This window comes from Solea senegalensis, linkage group LG5 (genome assembly GCF_019176455.1).
Source record: "Solea senegalensis isolate Sse05_10M linkage group LG5, IFAPA_SoseM_1, whole genome shotgun sequence".
Classification (NCBI taxonomy): Eukaryota; Metazoa; Chordata; class Actinopteri; order Pleuronectiformes; family Soleidae; genus Solea; species Solea senegalensis.
In genome coordinates, this window is record NC_058025.1 from 18,759,025 (window position 1) to 18,777,586 (window position 18,562).

Here is an 18,562-nt window from a genome sequence, read left to right on the forward strand (position 1 = left end):
ATAGTCACAGTGTTGCGCAAGACACCACATCCACTTAATACCCAGATCGTCATTAACTGCATGAACACTCTAACTCATGGTGCAAAACACAAAAACGCAAAGTAGCATTAATTTAGTTAAACATGTATGAAAACTACGGTGGCCAAGAAATGCAAATCACAATGCAATTAAGAGAAATAACAACAACATTAAGAGCAACCACGACATTAAGAGAAAGTCGAACTACATTAAGAGAAAGCACAACGACAATAACGAGAAATCACAACAACATTAAGAGAAATCACAACGACAGTAAGAGAAATCAGAACAACGTTAAGAGAAACCATGACATTAAGAGAAAGCACAACGACATTAACTTCAGCAAAATTTTGCCTGTACCCCCTCGGCGACCTTCTTGCCGGTAGTTCACATTGATGTGTTATAAGAACTGGATAGAGCACCGCACCCCCTCTGCCATGAAGACAATTTTGTCATGGTGACCACAAATGCTACTACAACAAAAAAATACTGCAGTCCAAAAAGCAATTTTCCCTTTGACCACAATAATGATAAAAATTATTTATTTTGATTATAAAGCACTTTACATTTCTCTTTTTTTTTTTTTTAAATGTCAAAGTGCTAATAATAAAAGACACACCTGTGAAAGTGTCCACAGGACACCTCGAAACATGGACATTTATATATCTTTATATTCTGTATTTTTAATTCATGTTATTTCATATTTGTAAAACCTTCCTAAAGGCCATAAAAAGCCCCCGTCTTGGACACAGCACTATTCCACAGCATTTATTCATTAGCATTTTATTTTTAACTTAAAGCCCACATAGACCGGAAGCTCCAATTAACGCTGCGTTTGTGTGTGTATCTGCGTCATTACCTCGTTTATGAAACCTAAAGTTTCAGAACAAACAGTTCAGCCACTGCTGAGAAAATAGTGTTGTATTGTTTTCCTGGGCTCTGCGAAGCGGATCGGCACTTCCTTAATTTGATGTCGTCATCAAAAATCCTCACCACTCCTCTCACCACCGTAGCGCCTCCTGGTGCGGGCACTAGTCCGGGCACATCCGGTTGCGTACATTCAACCGCAGAAGAAGAACTACTCTCGTTGTAGCTGCTGAGATGCAGAGCATCCACCGTGCCAGAGGGGGAGCTGTGTATCTGAGAGCTGGCCTATCTATTACGTCACTTCCAGGTACCTGGCCAATCACAGGACAGTGGGAAAGCTCTTGTTGGCTGGCCAATCACAACACAGTCCACATTCTAGGGGTGTGGTTTTGGTCTGAAAGCGCGGCTGACAAGAGTGTCAGTGAGGAGATATTTTGATCGGCTCGTTTGCAGCGATTAGGAGGTTTTTAATCATGAAAACAAGTTCATATATGTAAGTAGACCTCCATAACTAACATACATATGTGGTACAAGCATTCTATGTCACCTTTAATACAGATGTATTAACTATGGAATTAAATTTGCGTCAATATTTTCAAACAACACTTTTCATGATTCAAACAACACTTTTCACGAAGCAAAAAGAATACTGATTTAATAATTCAAAAATATACTATTTTATTGTTTGAAAATACCTTTGTTCTTTGCACTGCCTAACTTGTTCTTTGTGATCCGTAACTTGTTGTGCTCCTGACTTGATGTTTTCCCTCCCTGACTTGATGTTTGCGCTCTCTGAAGTGTTCTTTGTGCCGTGGATTTTTGTTTGCAGGCGGGCCTTAGGAAGCTGTCTGCTGATTGGCTACTGAGTTTTGGAGCGACAGACAAACAAGTTTACATACAACATTTTCCTCACCAGTATATCATTATACAAAGATTATGAACCCAAACACACCACCAAACACTTTCTAACAACATACATTGAAAAACAAGGGAAAATAAATAAATACATAAATAAATGTAAAAAACAAAAAACAAAAGAATATAAAAGAAAAAAACATAATATATAAAGTGGCATACAAAAATATTATACAAGGGGATTTTTACAGGTCTAATAATTGTAAGAAATTATATCAACTAATTGTATGAACATTTAAAAAAATTTTTAAACATCGTTGAAATAAGGGAATCTCTGATTTCAAAGCTAACCATGAGGGGTGCATTTAGCATATCTGCACTTGTGTATATAATACTTTGTTATTAAAATCATGTTATTAATCAAGAATTGATACTTTTTATTTTTAAGGAAGACACCAACTTGAATATTTTGAAATGACCAGAAATCAATGTTTATGGATTTATAGGACAGCAAATCATATAGAGATTTCCATACAGTTTGAATTATTTCACGATCATAAAATAACTGCTTTGTCGTTTCTATATTTGTTTTACATTAGTAACAATTTTGTACCTCAAGATTAAATCTCTTTCAAATAAAGTCTTCTCCGTCGACATCATGGATGTAAATAATTTTAAGTATCTAATGTTTGTCAGATTATCTTTGAGACATTAGCTCTGATCAATTCAGAAGGTTAGTTATTGGTTTAGGTTTAAAGAACTTAGGCTAATAAAAAGGCTAACAATAGCGTTAGCCTAACGCCGTTAGGTGAACTTAGCATTACAAAGCAAAGCCTCGTATTACTCTTAGTTATGTTAGTTAGTATACAGTTGACAGAGCTAATGTCTCAAAGATAATCTGACAAAAGTTAGATACTTACAATTATGTACACGAGTTCCAGACAGACAGACAGACAGCGACGCCGTCAAGCCCGTGGCGACTTCCAGACATTGAGCTGTTCCTCCAAAACTCAGTAGCCAATCCACAGACAGCTTCCTAAGGCCCGCCCGCAAACAAAAATTCATGGCGCAAAGAACACTTCAGGGAGCACAAATATCAAGTCAGGGAGAGCAAACAACAAGTTAGGGAGCACAAAGAACAAATGTATTTTCAAACAATAAAATAGTATATTTTTGAATGATTAAAGGGGACATATTATGCAAAATCAACTTTTTAACCATTTTAATACTGATATTTGGGACTCTGGAGGCCCTACCAGTCGCCAAAGTGTGGAAAAAGAATACTCAGTCATGTTTTCGTGGTTCCGCTTAGTGTAAGTATAGGCGATAAAACGCTCGATGTTGAATTCCCTGCGCTTATGACAGCAGCATGCGTATTTCACCGCGAATGTTACCGCCCCACCAGTAAGTTTACTCCGCGAGCTCCACCTTAGCTCCACCTTGTCCCTGCGAGAGTGCAGGCGAGGGAGGAAGAGCGGTATTATGTCAACGCGAAGGGACAAGTGTGCTGTTGGTGGCTGCACAGTGGAGCACAGTGTTTTACAGAGGATTTTATATATGAAGCTAATGTGCCGGATAAAGTCAGCAAACGTGTGTTCGTATGTTCGCACCACTTCACATCAGACTGCGGCCAGCGGTCGCCGTATTTAGTCAGGGGACGTATTTCACCGACGTACAAACACACAAATTGTTAAGAAAAGATCACACAGAGCTCATAACTGACCATTCTGACACGTCCTAATTAAACATATTTGTTCAGTACGTCCTCCATGACCGGAGCACAGACTCAGTCTGATACAATCACATAAAGCAGCTGTTTATGCAGCTCGCCACTGACGATCAGCGGTGGCTATCAGCGGTGCTGCACTCTCTGTGCAGCGGTGCTACACTCTCTGTGCAGCGGTGCTACACTCTCTGTGCAGCGGTGCTACACTCTCTGTGTAGGTGTACTGATCGCCACCGCTGATCAGCGGTGCTGCACTCTCTGTGTCACCGCTGATCGCCAGCGGCGAGCTGCCTAAACTGCCCGGAGCACCGGGGCTGGTCAGCGGTGGCGGTACAGCACCGCTGATCGCCACCGCTGATCGCCAGCTCACTGGAGCTGGTCAGCGGTGGGGAGGTCTCCGGAGCACAGTCTCCGGTCTGATACAGCAACATGCAGTTTATTCAGCTCGCCGCGCGCCGCTGGCGATCAGCGGTGGCGATCAGCGGTGCTGTTCAAAAGTGTTTTAACTGATTTACAGTTCGGCACTGTTCGGCTCGATCTTTATGTAGGACGTCTCTTCCTGTGACGGCACTCTCGCTGTTTTCTGCGCACGCTGCCATGTTGATATTGTCAGAGAACTAGTGGAGGGACGGGGAGACGAATAGAGCTGTAAAGCGCTGTAAAGAGGACAAATCAGAAACCCCCTGGAAGAAGTGGGTGTGTGTTTGCCTGTGTCTCATTTGCATGTAAAGGGACCATGCACGAAAACCGAGCGTTCTGAAAGGGGCGGGTTTAGCAGGGTTATTGAACTACTATGATTCTTCATCCTTATGGTATTTTGACCAAAGAATGTCACTGACATGTTCATTAGGACACTCGGGAACTATTTTAATGGGGGAAATAGGGTATAATATGTCCACTTTAAATTTAAAACTTTTTTTTTGCTTCTGAAAACGTGTTGCTAGCTTCGTGAAAAGTGTTGTCTGAATCGTGACAAGTGTTGTTTGAATCATGAAAAGTCAGTCAGTCATCATCTAACCGCTTTATCCTCCACCAGAGGGGGTGCTGTGCCAATCTCAGCTACATCGGGCCAATCTCAGCTACATCGGGCGATAGGCGGGGTACACCCTGGACAGTTCGCCAGTCCATCGCAGGGCCACACACAACTAGAGACAAACCACCATTCACTCTCACACTCACTCCTACGGTCAATTTCGAGTGTCCAATTCACCTAATCCCCACACTGCATGTTTTTGGACTGTGGGAGGAAGCCGGAGAACCCGGAGAGAACCCACGCACACACGGGGAGAACATGCAAACTCCATGCAGAAAGGCCCTTGTTCCAACCAGGGCTCGAACCTGGGTCTTCTCGCTGCAAGGCGAGAGTGCCAACCACTACACCACCATGTGTCCCATCATGAAAAGTGTTGTTTGAAAATATAAGTGTTGTTTGAATCATGAAAAGTGTTGTTTGAAAATATTGACACTAACTCCATAATTAACGAGCTGCTGTGTGGATTCATTGAGGAGAGGAGACAGACATCGTGACACTGATGACTGTGTGGACTGTGGAGCTGTGACAGTGTGATTATGTTACATTACATTACATGTCATTTTGCAGATGCTTTTATCCAAAGCGACTTACAATACGTGCATTTCAACATTTGGGTACAAACAAGAGCTAGAAGTAAGTAAGTGCTTCAAGTAAGCCAAACTATAAAGTGCTAGTCATAAGTGTTTTTTTTTTGTCATTGTTGTCTTAGTCGAGGTAGAGTCAAAAGAGATGTGTTTTTAGTCGGCGGCTAAAGATGTGGAGGCTTTCTGCTCTCCGGATGTCAATGGGACGATGCACTGAGATCTGCGGTCACTTCACTGACTCCCAGGGAGGCTGCTTGTCTTATTGTCACTATCGGTTCATAAAGTTACTGTTAAATGTGATGAACACATTAATTAAAGTTGAAGAGTTTTAACACATTGTTATTGTTCCTAATAATATGATCGTGAGTGATGGGAAGTACCGGCTTTTTCATATCTCTTACGATAAAAGTTAATGCCGTTTCTCTTAATGTTGTGATTTCTCTCAGCCACTGTAGAAAACCGTACAACAATAGACGTTCAAGACATGCATCGTACCCGGAAGTGTTCTCGCTTCGCCTGTTTTACCAAGTATGTATCGGGTGGTGACTTGAGCCTACTTTGGAAAGCCGTGTATCCCAGAATGCATTTCGCTGACACATAGCGGCAGAGAAAAGAAATATAAACCTGAAATAAATATTTTTCTGTGTCCTGGAGCGCAGTTTTATGATCACTCGAAGCAAGAAATTAGTAATTTAGAATTCCAAAATGTGGTTTGTGTATTAAGATATAACGTATCTGTAGTTTGGCAGCGACGTCGTCGGAGGTGATCAGCTCCGACTCTCGTTGCACACAATGCCTGGCACAGAGCAGTGTTACCTCGGCTTGTCCTGTTGAAATGATCTGCTGGTTCATACTGTACGTCTACGTCATTAGATACTTGGTGTGAACATTTTGTATTTTGTTTTGAATGTAAAAGTTTTGAACTGACAGTTTTAAACTTTGTATATTATTAATGTTTTATTTATTTTAACTGAATTTAATTAATGTTTGCACTAGGGCTGGGCGATTAATCGATTTTAAATCGAAATCGGATTTTTTTGTTTGCACGATTTAAAAAAATAAAAATCTACTTTTTTCTTTAACTTGGGTAAAAACGTCTACTGCTCTCTCTTGGCTCCTGTCCCCTCCCCTCCGCTCCCCCTCCCCCCACTAGTTTCCAAACAGTATCAACATGGCAGCATGCGTGGAGAGGCACAGAGGCAACGTTAGCCGCTTCATTTGCACACAATACCCCATATGAAATGAAAGGGAAAAAGTTATTCAGGGATGCAGCATTTTTTTTCCTCCCTAGAGGCAGTGAGGCACTTTATTTTACAAAAAGAGAAAGCTAATTTTATTTGCACTTTATAGATTGTGATAGAGATTGTACACATGGGCTGTTTTGGGGCACTGCTGTGAGGTTGAAGGCATGCTGAAATTGGCCTGATAAACAGCTGCCTGGCCTGTTGTAGTAGGTCTGCCACGTTTAAAAAGGGAGCGAGAATGTCAGAAGAACGGCATTGGGCAGGGGTATCGGGAGGATTTTGGAACCTACAGGCATTCGCCAGTGTGTTAATCATGTCCTCATTGTTTAATATGGCTGCAACGAGATTGCGAGCGGTCTGACTCATTGTCACTATGTCACTTCTTGCTGCAGCATCCCTCGTTACACAAGATGGCTGCAGGTGCAGAGACTGGAGGCTGCGTGAAAGTGGACCAGAGTCGGAGACGGGAGATAAGAGCGAGAGGACGACGGCGAGACATGAAGGATAATGAAAAGATATAAGGATGATCCGAAAGAACAGAACGCAGACACAGTCAGATTGTTTTTGAAAGTTGTTGTTTAATTCCTGAGTTTCTTTTGGAAAGCCGCAGTCAGTAAGTAAGAAACAAATTTATCTTAAGTTTCTCCAAATGAAAGAACGGCAATTTGTTATTTTTTGGCGAATGCGATAAGTGCGGTATCTGTGTTTACTTTTATTTTTTATTATTATTACTGTCTTATCTTTCTCCTCTTCTCCTCACTAAAGATGAAGATTTAAAAGCTGAGGGTTAAAAGACTGAATAGAAACTGTACAAAACGCACCGGCCGGGAGCTCCAGAGTTTAATTTGAATGTTGGACAATTCTAGTGAGCTTGGGAGATCAACTGCAGGGGTGATCTTCGCCACTAGGGGGGGCCCTTTCACTAGGAGAGGCTTTACCCCCCACCCGCCAGCAGGGCAAAGGGGGATAAATGTTATTCCCCCAAATGCCTTGGAAGGCCAGGTTTTATTCTATAATATTTGTTTGTTTAACTTAGCTTTGCTATCATATTGTTGATTCTGTTTTATGACATGTGGGGGACAGAGCGATACAATGAGGGGAAGTATAGGGCGCAACATAGAGGTATCAAAATGGTGTCGTTAAATGTTAATGGTATGAACAATCCGATTAAAAGGGGAAAGTTGATGACAAAATTTAGAAAGGAAGTTGCAGGTTATTTTTCTACAAGAAACTCATTTATCAAAACAGGAACATGAAAAACTGAAGAGATTTGGATACAATAACACATTCTACAGTTCATTTAAGCAAACTAATAGGAGAGGGGTGGCTACACTAATTAGAAACTCAGTGAAATTTGAAATAAACAAAGAAATGTATGATAGTGAGGGGAGATAAGCGGTGGTAAAGGGGAAAATGGAAGGTCAAATGGTAACGTTAATTAATGTGTAGCACCCGTGGCCAAGTGGAAAGGGAACTTGACTTGTAACCAGAAGGTCGCCGGTTCAAATCCCCACCCGGCCAAAAAAAGGGCTGGGGTACCCCTGAGCAATGCTCCCCGGGCGCCACTCAGTGTGGCAGCCCACTGCTCCTAATTCTAGGATGGGTCAAAATGCAGAGGAATACTTTCCCTAAGGGGATTAATAATAAAAAAAAATCTAAAACTAACTTTAACCACCAGACAGCGAGAAGGCATTTTTTGTGACAATATTCGATATCATAGCTCTGGAAGTGGAGGGAATTCTAGTCTGTGGGGGGGACTTTAATGTGGTGCTAAATTACGACTTGGACACGACGAGCACAAGGAAAACTAGGACACATATCTCTAGATACATAAACTTACAACTGAAGGAACTGGGACTCACAGACATATGGCGAGACATGCATACACTGGATAGGGACTTCACACATTATTCACATCCGCATTCAAATTATTCAAGGATTGATTATTTTTTTATGACAACAGGTGACAAACACAGAGTAGAAAGCTGTGAAATAGGGGTTACAGACTTGTCAGATCATATACAGTGCGATATACTTGACAGTGAATCTAATAAGTAGAAAGAGGACCACAGTCTGGAGGTTGAATGTTGGCATGTTGAATAATAAGGGATTAGTAGAGGAAAGAAAGAGAGATATAATCAGATACAGGGAGGAAAATGATAATGGGAGGTGGACCCAAATATCCTGTGGGACGCAATGAAGGCGGTGATAAGAGGGAAACTAATAGCGCAAACAGCACTCCTCAAAAGAACCAGGCTGGAACTCTATACCAACCTAACTGGGCAACTAAAGGAACTAGAAAGGCAACATAAAAATACAAATGATCCGGAGACACTTAAGAAAATCAAAGAGATAAGGGGGAAGATAAAATTTTATCAACAGAAGTGGAGAAGAAAACTAGATTTATGAAGCACACATATTATGAAGGTGGATCCAAAGCAAATAGATTATTGGCCAGAAGGATTAGGGTACAACAAGCATTAAACACTGTACATAAGATCAGGAACCCCAAAATCAACAAGCTATTGAGAGAGCCAGAGGAACTAGAAGGGGCATTCAAGGACTACTACAGGACGTTGTATACACAACCAACCTCAACAGGGGAGGAGAGTATGAAGACTTTTCTAGAGGGGCTAGACTTGCCATCTATAGGACAAGCACAGAATAGATTACTGAATTCAGATATTACGGAGAAAGAGACGGGGGAGGCAATTAGTAGAACAAACTTTTCCCATTACTAGAAGCACTCTTTGGGAGGCATGTAAAGCATATTTGAGGGGTCAGGCGATTTCATTTGCTTCCCGGCAGAAAAAAGTGGACACGGAGAGGATGGTGTGGCTTTTAGATCAAATAGTTAGTATTGACACACAATATGCCGCCGCACCTACTCCTTCTCTTTATGACCAACGTCTCAAATTTCAGGCTAAGTTTGATCTCTTGTCAACATCTAAGGTTGAAGCAAAATTGTTAAAAACAAAACAACGTTTTTTTGAAATGGGAGATAAGGCGGGCAAACTCCTTGCCCATCAGGTTAGAACTGCAGCTCTCTCGAGACTAATCCCCAGGATAAAATTGTCATCGGGAAAAGTGGTCACTGACCCCAAATTGGTAAATGATGCGTTTTTGAATTTCTACTCCGACTTGTACACGTCTGAGTACTCACCTGAGGTTTGGAAGAGCCATAACCCCCTGAAGATGCTCTCATATCCTAAAGTTGATAGTAGTCTGTCTGACAAATTAGGCGCACCAATCACTACGGCTGAGGTACAGGAGGCGATTGGACAGCTACAAAGTGGAAAATCCCCAGGCCCTGACGGGTTTGTGGTAGAATTTTACAAAGCATATTCAATCCTAATAACCCCACATTTGGTTAACGTTTATAATGAATCCTTTGATAGCGGCAGTTTGCCACCAACCCTATCGGAAGCTAACATTTCTCTTTTATTAAAAAAAGACAAAGACCCCCTTGAATGTAGCAACTATAGGCCCATTTCACTTCTAAATTTGGAACAAAAGATTCTTGCCAAGGTCCTGGCCTCTCGCTTGCAACAAGCCCTACCAGCCCTAATTTCCACCTCTTATTGATAAGTGTAAGCTTGACCTGGCTTGTTGGTCCTCTCTCCCTATTTGGCAGAGTTAATCTGGTAAAGATGGTGATTCTACCTAAATTTCTCTACCTGTTCCAACATATTCCGATTTTCATCAGACGATCCTTTTTTCAGCAGCTAGATCAGACAATATCATCCTTTCTGTGGTTGAATAAGCCCCCCCGTATTAGAAAAGCTGTATTACAACTCCCCAAAAAGCTGGGCGGTCTTGCTCTACCCAATCCTATTCAATACTATTGGGCATGCAATATTAACAAACTCATTAATTGGATTGACAGAGGAGCTGACATAGGCCCCTCATGGGTCCAGTTAGAGCTGCGGTCCTCAAAGTTTTCCTTACAGTCCCTCCTTACTGCACGACTCCCCCTCAAGATGCATAATATCTCACAGAACCCTATTGTTACCAACTCACTAAAAATTTGGATCCAATTTCGTAAACACTATGGCTTGAATGATCCCTCAACTTTAGCACCGGTTGTTAAAAACCATTTATTCCCGCCCTCCCTGTCAGATTCCACCTTCACTATGTGGCGTAACAAAGGATTATTGCATGTCAAGCACCTTTACAAAGATAACATATTTACTAATTTTACAGAGCTTGCAGCCAGGTTTGAATTACCTCAATCTAATTTTTTCCAGTTTCTTCAGGCCAGGCATTTTGTTAAAACCAACTACCCTCACTTCCCTAACCATCCACCCGGTTCTCAGATTGACTCCTTGCTCACCCTCGATCCTGCACAAAAGCGTTCCATCTCTGTGATCTACAATGCTATTGACTCCCTTAACCCTGACCTAACGACTCGTTTGAAGCGGACCTGGGAGGAGGAGCTGGGAGCTCCAATTTTAGATAATCAATGGGACCAAATCCTTAAGTTAGTTCATACATCCTCTATATGTGTCAGGCTCGGTTTATTACAATGTAAAGTTCTTTTTAGAGTGCATTACACAAATGTCCGGCTGGCAAAGATTTATCCAGACACCAGTGACAGTTGTTATAGATGTAATCAGTCACCTGCTAATCACACACATATGTTTTGGTCCTGCCCGAAACTCACTGGTTTCTGGCGCCAAATTTTTGATACACTTTCAACGGTGCTGGATATGGACCTTAACCCTGAGCCTTGCACGATCCTGTTTGGCTCCCCTCCACTCGCTACACCTCAACTCCCTGCGTCAAAGCGTCAGGTACTGGCCTTTACTACTCTATTGGCCAGACGCCTTATTTTGTTTAAATGGAAACATGTTCTTCCACCTTCACATAATAGCTGGCTTAGAGAGGTCCTAACTCATATCAAGCTTGAGAAGGTTAGATTTTCACTGGCGGGTTCTGATAATGCCTTTAATAAAACCTGGCAGCCCTTCTTGGACTACTTAGATAGAACTATTATTCACCCAGACAGTGACTAGATGCCCCCCCACCTCTTTTATTTTTCCCCCCTTATTTTTATTTACTTATTTATTAATTTCGAATTTTATTCATTTTGATATGTTTGTTGTTTTTTTTTGGTTTTTTTTCTTATTTATTTATGTGGGTGGGAATGGGAAAGGGTTATTAATGGCTCACGGGAGCAGTTCAGATTTAGTTAAGTTGTTGTTGACTTCAACATATGTCGTGTAAGGTTACCAACTGCTAATTTCATTATATGACTTGTTGCATACACTGTATATGTGAACTGTTGTTATATGCAAACAAAAAAACAAATAAAAAGATTTATATAAAAAAAAAAAAAGATGGCTGCAGGCACTGCCGTGAAGTCTGACCTTAGTCATGTTTCATTCCATATATTCAAGGTGTCATTCCATATATTCAGAGTTTCATTCAATATATTCAAAGTTTCATTCCATAAATTCAAGGTTTCATTCCATATATTCAGAGTTTGGTTCGATATATTGAAAGTTTCATTCCATATATTCAAGTTTGATTCAATATATTCAAAGTTTCATTCAATATATTCAAAGATTAATTTCCTGAACAGCATGCCATAGTATATATATATATATATATATATATATATATATATATATATATACATATATGTATATAGACATATGAATACGTGTGTGTATATATATATATATATATATATGTATACATATTTTGAAATACTATTGAGAACTTGATCATTTTTATTTATTTATCTGTATAAACCACTGTATGAGTTGTCCTGCCCTGCCTCTCAAGCGACACCTCACCGCGCCCGTCCCACTATTTCAGATGGACTGAGCTAATCCAACCAATTTGGTGTTTCAAGTCATCAGTTTTACATGCTGTTACATGAAATCAAATCAGCAAAATCGCAAGGGTACCCATATTTTTGCACAGCCAGTTTTTCACATTTGATTTAATTTCATAACACTAAATAAAAAGACAAATCTTTTTCTCACCCCAGTACACGATGTTCGTGGTAAATGAAAGACATACCATTTATCTCTTTTTTTGTGAAAGCAGTCAATTATTATGCAGGCTGAGAGGGGTTCCTAAACTTTTTCATATGACTGTGTACATACACACACACACACATACACACACATATATATATATATATACATATATATGTATATATATGTATACATATATACACACACACACTACACTGCTGTAACATTTCTATTTTCCACATGGTACTGTATAATTTAATAAAAATAATTTAATAATAATATATGCATTTATTAAATGTATTTGACATGTTTTGTGGGAAAAAGGCCTGTATATATCGGCATTGGTTAATATCAGAATCAGAAATTAAGTGTTGAATTATATTGGCATATCGAATATCAGTAAAAAGCCAATATCGGACATCCCTACTTAGAATAGATACATTTAATTTAAAGCCATCACCGACACCACCTAACCTATTTCCTTTAGTACCTGGTGATGTCATAGACCATGAGGGCACCAGCGGCGCCTCTGTAGTACGACCTGGTGACGGCTCTGAAGCGCTCCTGACCAGCAGTGTCCCAGATTTGCAGCTTCACCTTCTGACTATGGACCTCCATGATCCTCGTCCCAAACTCCACCCCGATTGTATGAGGACAGTCCGCCATGACTATACAGATACATGCACACAGTATACATCATTATGACAAAAGACATCAACTCTGACGACACAGGAGGTGAAAAGAATTCATCCACACTGAAAATGTAGCAGAAAAATCTCCATTCATGTGATCAGATGTACTAATGCCCATGCCAGTGTAAACAGAAAGCAGATAGTCTACTCTGCAGTTGGTTGTTTAGTTACAGAAAAGCAGCAGTGGTGAAAAGTGAGAGCAGACCAGGGACAATCCCATCACACCTAATGTACAGCCACACCAAATTTAATCAGGAGGACGACCAAATTTCTAATTCCGTAAAGTGTCTTTCTTTTACATTACATTACATGAATAAATAGTGTCTTTCTTTTGGTTTAATTCTAACTTAGGGCTGGGCGATATCTCGGTATTTTAATACATATTGATATATTTCTACAAGATATAACAAGATATAACACGGGACAATATCGCTTGTATCGACATAATTAATTTTGCATTAAAATGACAATACACAAGCCACAAGTTTGCACCTATTTCTCCTCTCCCTGCGTCCCTACACACACACACACACACACACACACACACGTGTGCGCACACACACGCACGTTGCACCCGTGGGGAGAACCCCAAGAGAGGGTTCAACACCCACACTTTTTCTGCAGTTTTTCCAGTTTTGCACAAACACCTCTCTACAGTCGCTCCGTTTCTGTGCTCGCTGCTGCGGCTGCCTCCTCTCCCCTTCCCTCTCCTGTTGTTGCCTCAAACCTGACACTGGCTTTGGAGTGTGACCGGCTGATGATTGGCTGTTCTGCCTTAAGTCCCGCCTCTCTTGGTGTGTTAGAATTATCGTTCAGCTATTGCTGAGGAGGTGGGAACTAGCTGGTTCATAGTTCACACACTATAGAGTTTTGACTTATTTTCCATTACTGTCAGTCACTTTTGGACATATGGAAACCCGAAGTTGTCAATATTGATACAAAATTCAAAGACATTATTTAATGAATTTATCATATCAACAAGCTGTGTTAAATACCTATGTGAAATAATTGAGAAAATTGTTCAAACCCAATTAAGCATTCATTTTCACAGATACAATTTTTATTTTATTAGTCATGTTTGTTTCAATTTTTATTAAGTCCGTTTTTATTTTTGTACAGTATTGAATTGTTGAATGAATTACTGAATATTTTCGTCATGCAGGAAAGAGATTTGTTTTATTTTCTTTACAAAGAGCATTTTTATTTCAGTGACCTCTGACAATTGGCATGTGGATTAAACTTATAACAGATTGTTTGTTTATTTTTTAAAGGATTTGCCTCTGGAAAACATTTTATCTAATATGATATAATACTTTTGGGGAAACCCCAATTACATCACAGAAAAAATATTGAGCTATATATCAAGTATCGCCATTCAGCTAAGAAATATCAAGATATGACTTTTAGTTCATATTGCCCAGCCCTAGTTCTAATTTTACTGATTTTGAGTCTGCTTTTTACTAATTCCCCCATTATTTTGCATTTAAATGAAAATAAATCATTTTATAGCAAAAACTAATTCACTTCTTCAGTCTTTTAAAATATTGAGTTTTTTTATTTTTAGATAGATTTTAAGATAGGACATTTGATATCTCAGTATATTGGTCATCAAATTGGATTTTCATTGACTGAGGGGTGATTAATTAGTTATGTGGGGAAAAAAGTGTAGATGGCAGAAAGATTTGAAAATCAATGTGGTCATCAAAGCCAATATTGTGGCAAGCCATGAAAAAAAAGTCACTGTATTGGAGGCATTGCTTTTATCCACATACATTACCACTTTTGAGGTAAAAGGTGGAAGTGGTAGCAGAAAGCAGGCATCCAGTCTAATGTGAGAGTTTTGAAAGTGAATCCATCTTTTAGATGACTCACCTGATCTGACTAAAATTTTAATACAGCTTTTCAAATGTTACAAAGCTCTTGCTTGTCTTCAGAGTGAAAATAATTTCATGTTGGGAAAGAAGTACCAGGGGAAAAGCAGACAGAAGTGGAAACCAGCAAAGAAAGAGAAGAGTAATATAAACAAACTCACATTTTTTCTCTGTGAACTGGTGCAGCAGACAAGATTTCCCTACTCCCATATCACCTGGAGAGGAATAAATAATGATAATTATACAGATCAGAAGGATAACACATTTTTAAGTTTAAAATTGAATTTGTAGAATACTGTATTATTATTTAACTACCCGTTTTTATGAATTTCTCTTTGTGAACTTTGATTTTCTTTGGTGGACAAAAACTACACTATTCATGGCCCTAAGCTGCAGTTACCTTTTGTTTTTAGAAGACAATTAATCAAAAAATCGAAATATGGCCTACTGCAACTTTCAGATCGCAGAAGGTGCAATATTATATTTGTTAAAACCAAAATGTATGTCGAAATATAATTTTAGATAAATTATTGTTTTGACCTACACATCTTATTCTACTGACTGAAGGGAACATCGTTGTTCCTCAAAGATCTGCACAAATATCAACATTAATCATTTTGAATATATTTTTGAATGAAAACGAGAATAATGATATAAAAATTACCATTTCCTCTGACATCATGAATCATATCACAATCACAATTCCTGTCAAAATAATCACACTGCCGGGGAAAAAAATAAAGAAGCATAATAGATAATAATAAAAAAAAAAATCATGAAAAATATATTTATCAAAAATAAGCCTTGTGATACATGAGGGATATTACTATCTGCGATGCACAGTTGGTTTGACATAATTCAATGAACTGGTTTAAGTGTATAATAGTTTTTTATTTTGAATATCAAACTTATCAGACTTAATACTGGTGTCTGACAATGGGAACTGATACATTATTTGACAGCCGTTCGTCAAATAATTAGCTCCAACTCAACCACTTGCAATGCTGACTCTGACCCTAAAGCATTTGACTATAATAAAATAAAGGATTATAATGAAATAACACGACTTTCACACAATTATTTTATTTATTACTTATTAACAGAGTAGTAGTGTGGCATTGGTTCGGTTAGTAAAGTAACGGCTGAATCATATACTCACCGATGATGATGTACTTGAAGATATAGGAGTAGTTATAAGGTGCGGCTGTCATCTGGATTATATGAGGTGGAATGGTGGAGGGGGAGACATGGACAAACGTTGTCTTTAAACTAACAATGCAAGCTTAAACAGGAGATCCAAACCCTATCTGTTTGTCTTATGTCCAACATAATGTTCAACAGGACACACAAAGGGAAGCAGATAGGCTAAGCTAACACACAGCTAATGCTATACGCCAAGCTCGGCGTTAACACACAGCGTTAAACACCGTGACAGTCATGAAGAATAAGAACAGCCCTTTTAAGCACGACTATTAACCCTCGTCGTGCAATCGCCATTTCATTGCAAACCTCTAAATTCCGTCTGCTACCATAGCCCCGTGGCTAACCGGCTAAGACTGTGCTTCTGTCTACGCCTAAATGCTAACACCAGGAGGCCACATTCATCAAGGCTCACAACAAACACCGTCACATAATACATCAGGAGGTCAGCGTGCTTTAAACACGGATATTTTACCTTCGGTCCGGGTGTCTATCTTATATGTAACCCGAGTTAAACAGCTGGTTATGCAGATATTTATCTTTATGAGTTGGTTAGCCTGCTGATCCGTCAGGAACCCTTCCCCCGCTTCCGCGATTCTTCTTCAGCGGCTATGAAACAAGTAGATACAAATACGGCGACACTTACAGATTTCGACCGCCACTAAGTGGTTACATTTAAACGAGTAAAAAGGTGATTTATTTTCTTCAAAATTGTAATGTTTTACTGAACGCTAAGATTTATATTTGAAATGTTTAATATAAAAGGTGCACTTTGATACAGTCTGCCTGCAGACCCTTGAAGCTGTGTTTTTCGTTTTATCTTTGTTTGGAATTTGAAAAAGGTTTGCAATATCACTGAAAATACAGACAACTATCAAAGAGAAGTGACACTAGGAACATTTTTAATTAAAATCTGACGATTGTGTTAAGCATTTATTCCAACATCATCAGAAACATTCCCCTGAGATTGTAAAATTCAATCAGTAGAAAAACTATACGAATAAGTGATAGAGATAGACTGATTCAAAGTAATATGTACAGATTACAATAATATGCAGGCCATTACAATATCAATAATGATGTGGGACATAACAAAATAAATTTAAATAAACATGGTTCTTGAAATTCATACCACTGATTAATCACAGAGAAGGAGCAGGGAAAAAGAAACTTTTTCTCAACGCCGCTGTTGAGTTTGTGAGCAAAATATTCTGGTGATACAGAAAGCATGTTGATACTGAACACAAACAGAAAAAAAAAAACCTGAGTACACTGCTCAGCATTCTGCCATATTTGTCTACTGCTGTGTAGGAGAATGGATTTCTGATATCGGGTATCAAAGAGACAGAAAACAAAGACAAACAAAATTAAACTACACCACTGCAAAAAGACACAAAACAACAATTTTACTACAAGGAGACATAAAATGACTACAAAGAGATGTCAAATTACCACAGTGAGACACACAAATAACAACAAAGAAATACACAATTACAAAACACATTTGTAAAGAACACAAAACAGACACAAACAATTAGACAATCAGCTGGTGTCAAGTAGCAGCTTTGGTTTCCCACTCCTGCAAAGACAAATTCCACAGTTATTGAATAATAACAACTAATACATCTACTACTAATAATAATAATAATAGTAATGTTTCAATGTCCAAGCAGGTTCTGTGTTTATCTGACCTTCCTTCTCAGGAAAACCTTCCCATGTTCAATGAACAGTGCAGAGGGAGCTCGTCTCAGAGAGTTTTTAGCTGAGGCCGTCCGTCGCAGCAGAGGATTCAGGAAACCCACCTGTAACAAGATAAAAACAGCACAGACCAGAAAAGTTCAACACAGACAGGCAGAGGTCAGCAAATAGCAGCAGAAGTTTTCGCAGTCTTAATTCATTTTAGTTTATATTTTGTTCATTTATCTGATGGTACTTTGGGATAAGTGTATGACTTAAGAAGAAGTCATATGAAGGGTAGGCGTCCTGCTGTGGCAGCCCTCTCACCTGAGCACGCTCTGTACAGACAGCCAGTGATTGTCTAAAAGAGGTGTGTTTGTTTTGTTTCCCTGCTGATGCAAGGTTAATCTCCGAGCCGGCTCTCAGCTGCACAGGCCTCTTGCCAGTCAGTTCCAGCTTCTGAACATTACGTTCCATCTCACCTGCCTTCCTGTCTGAAGACAGTAACACAAAATCAACCATACAACTGAAGCATGTGAAAGTAAACAAACTCACTTTTTTTATTGTTTTGGTTGACCATTAGCAGTATTACAGAAAAAATTACACGAACATACAATATTTTCACAAAAATCTGTAGAAGGATGGGGTATGGGAAGGAAGAACCCATTTAATTTTGGTCCAGATCTTGATAAGGGGGCAGATACAGGAGTAGGTAACTAAAGGATCAGTAGGTAAACGGTGTAGAAATAAGGACAGCAGCACAGTACATTGAGGCTGTCTGTGCAGTAGTTCAGGAGTTAATGGTTGG

General features: G+C 39.4%; 2 protein-coding genes across 2 annotated transcripts in view; both read right to left on the reverse strand.

Moving 5' to 3' along the window:
- Nucleotides 1–12,578: 12,578 nt before the first annotated feature.
- Nucleotides 12,579–16,673, reverse strand: LOC122769840 (ras-related protein Rab-14-like). The gene is made up of 4 exons (XM_044026711.1): nt 16,553–16,673; nt 16,037–16,088; nt 15,039–15,092; nt 12,579–12,982 (listed from the first exon to the last, which is right to left on the reverse strand). Exons 2-4 carry the CDS (start codon nt 16,086–16,088, stop codon nt 12,798–12,800), a joined length of 291 nt encoding a protein of 96 aa, XP_043882646.1. The 5' UTR covers nt 16,553–16,673; the 3' UTR covers nt 12,579–12,797.
- Nucleotides 16,674–17,005: 332 nt separating this feature from the next.
- si:dkey-220o5.5 (actin filament-associated protein 1-like 2) overlaps nt 17,006–18,562 on the reverse strand; it is a 29,149-nt gene continuing 27,592 nt past the window's right edge. The window contains exons 14-16 of the mRNA XM_044025364.1: nt 18,082–18,248; nt 17,769–17,879; nt 17,006–17,656 (exon numbers count right to left, since the gene is read on the reverse strand). Coding sequence (XP_043881299.1) covers nt 17,630–17,656; nt 17,769–17,879; nt 18,082–18,248 — 305 coding nt within the window. The 3' untranslated portion in view covers nt 17,006–17,629. The remainder of the gene's footprint in view (nt 17,657–17,768; nt 17,880–18,081; nt 18,249–18,562) is intronic.

What these genes read in the sequence shown, in the direction of transcription:
- LOC122769840 (XM_044026711.1), bottom strand. Translation starts at nt 16,088, where the DNA reads ATGACAGCCGCACCTTATAACTACTCCTATATCTTCAAGTACATCATC. An exon ending in CTTCAAGTACATCATCATCG is followed by an intron (nt 15,093 to 16,036) that starts GTGAGTATATGA and finishes ATTCCTCTCCAG; the next exon opens with GTGATATGGGAGTAGGGAAA. An exon ending in CCAGTTCACAGAGAAAAAAT is followed by an intron (nt 12,983 to 15,038) that starts GTGAGTTTGTTT and finishes GTATCTGTATAG; the next exon opens with TCATGGCGGACTGTCCTCAT.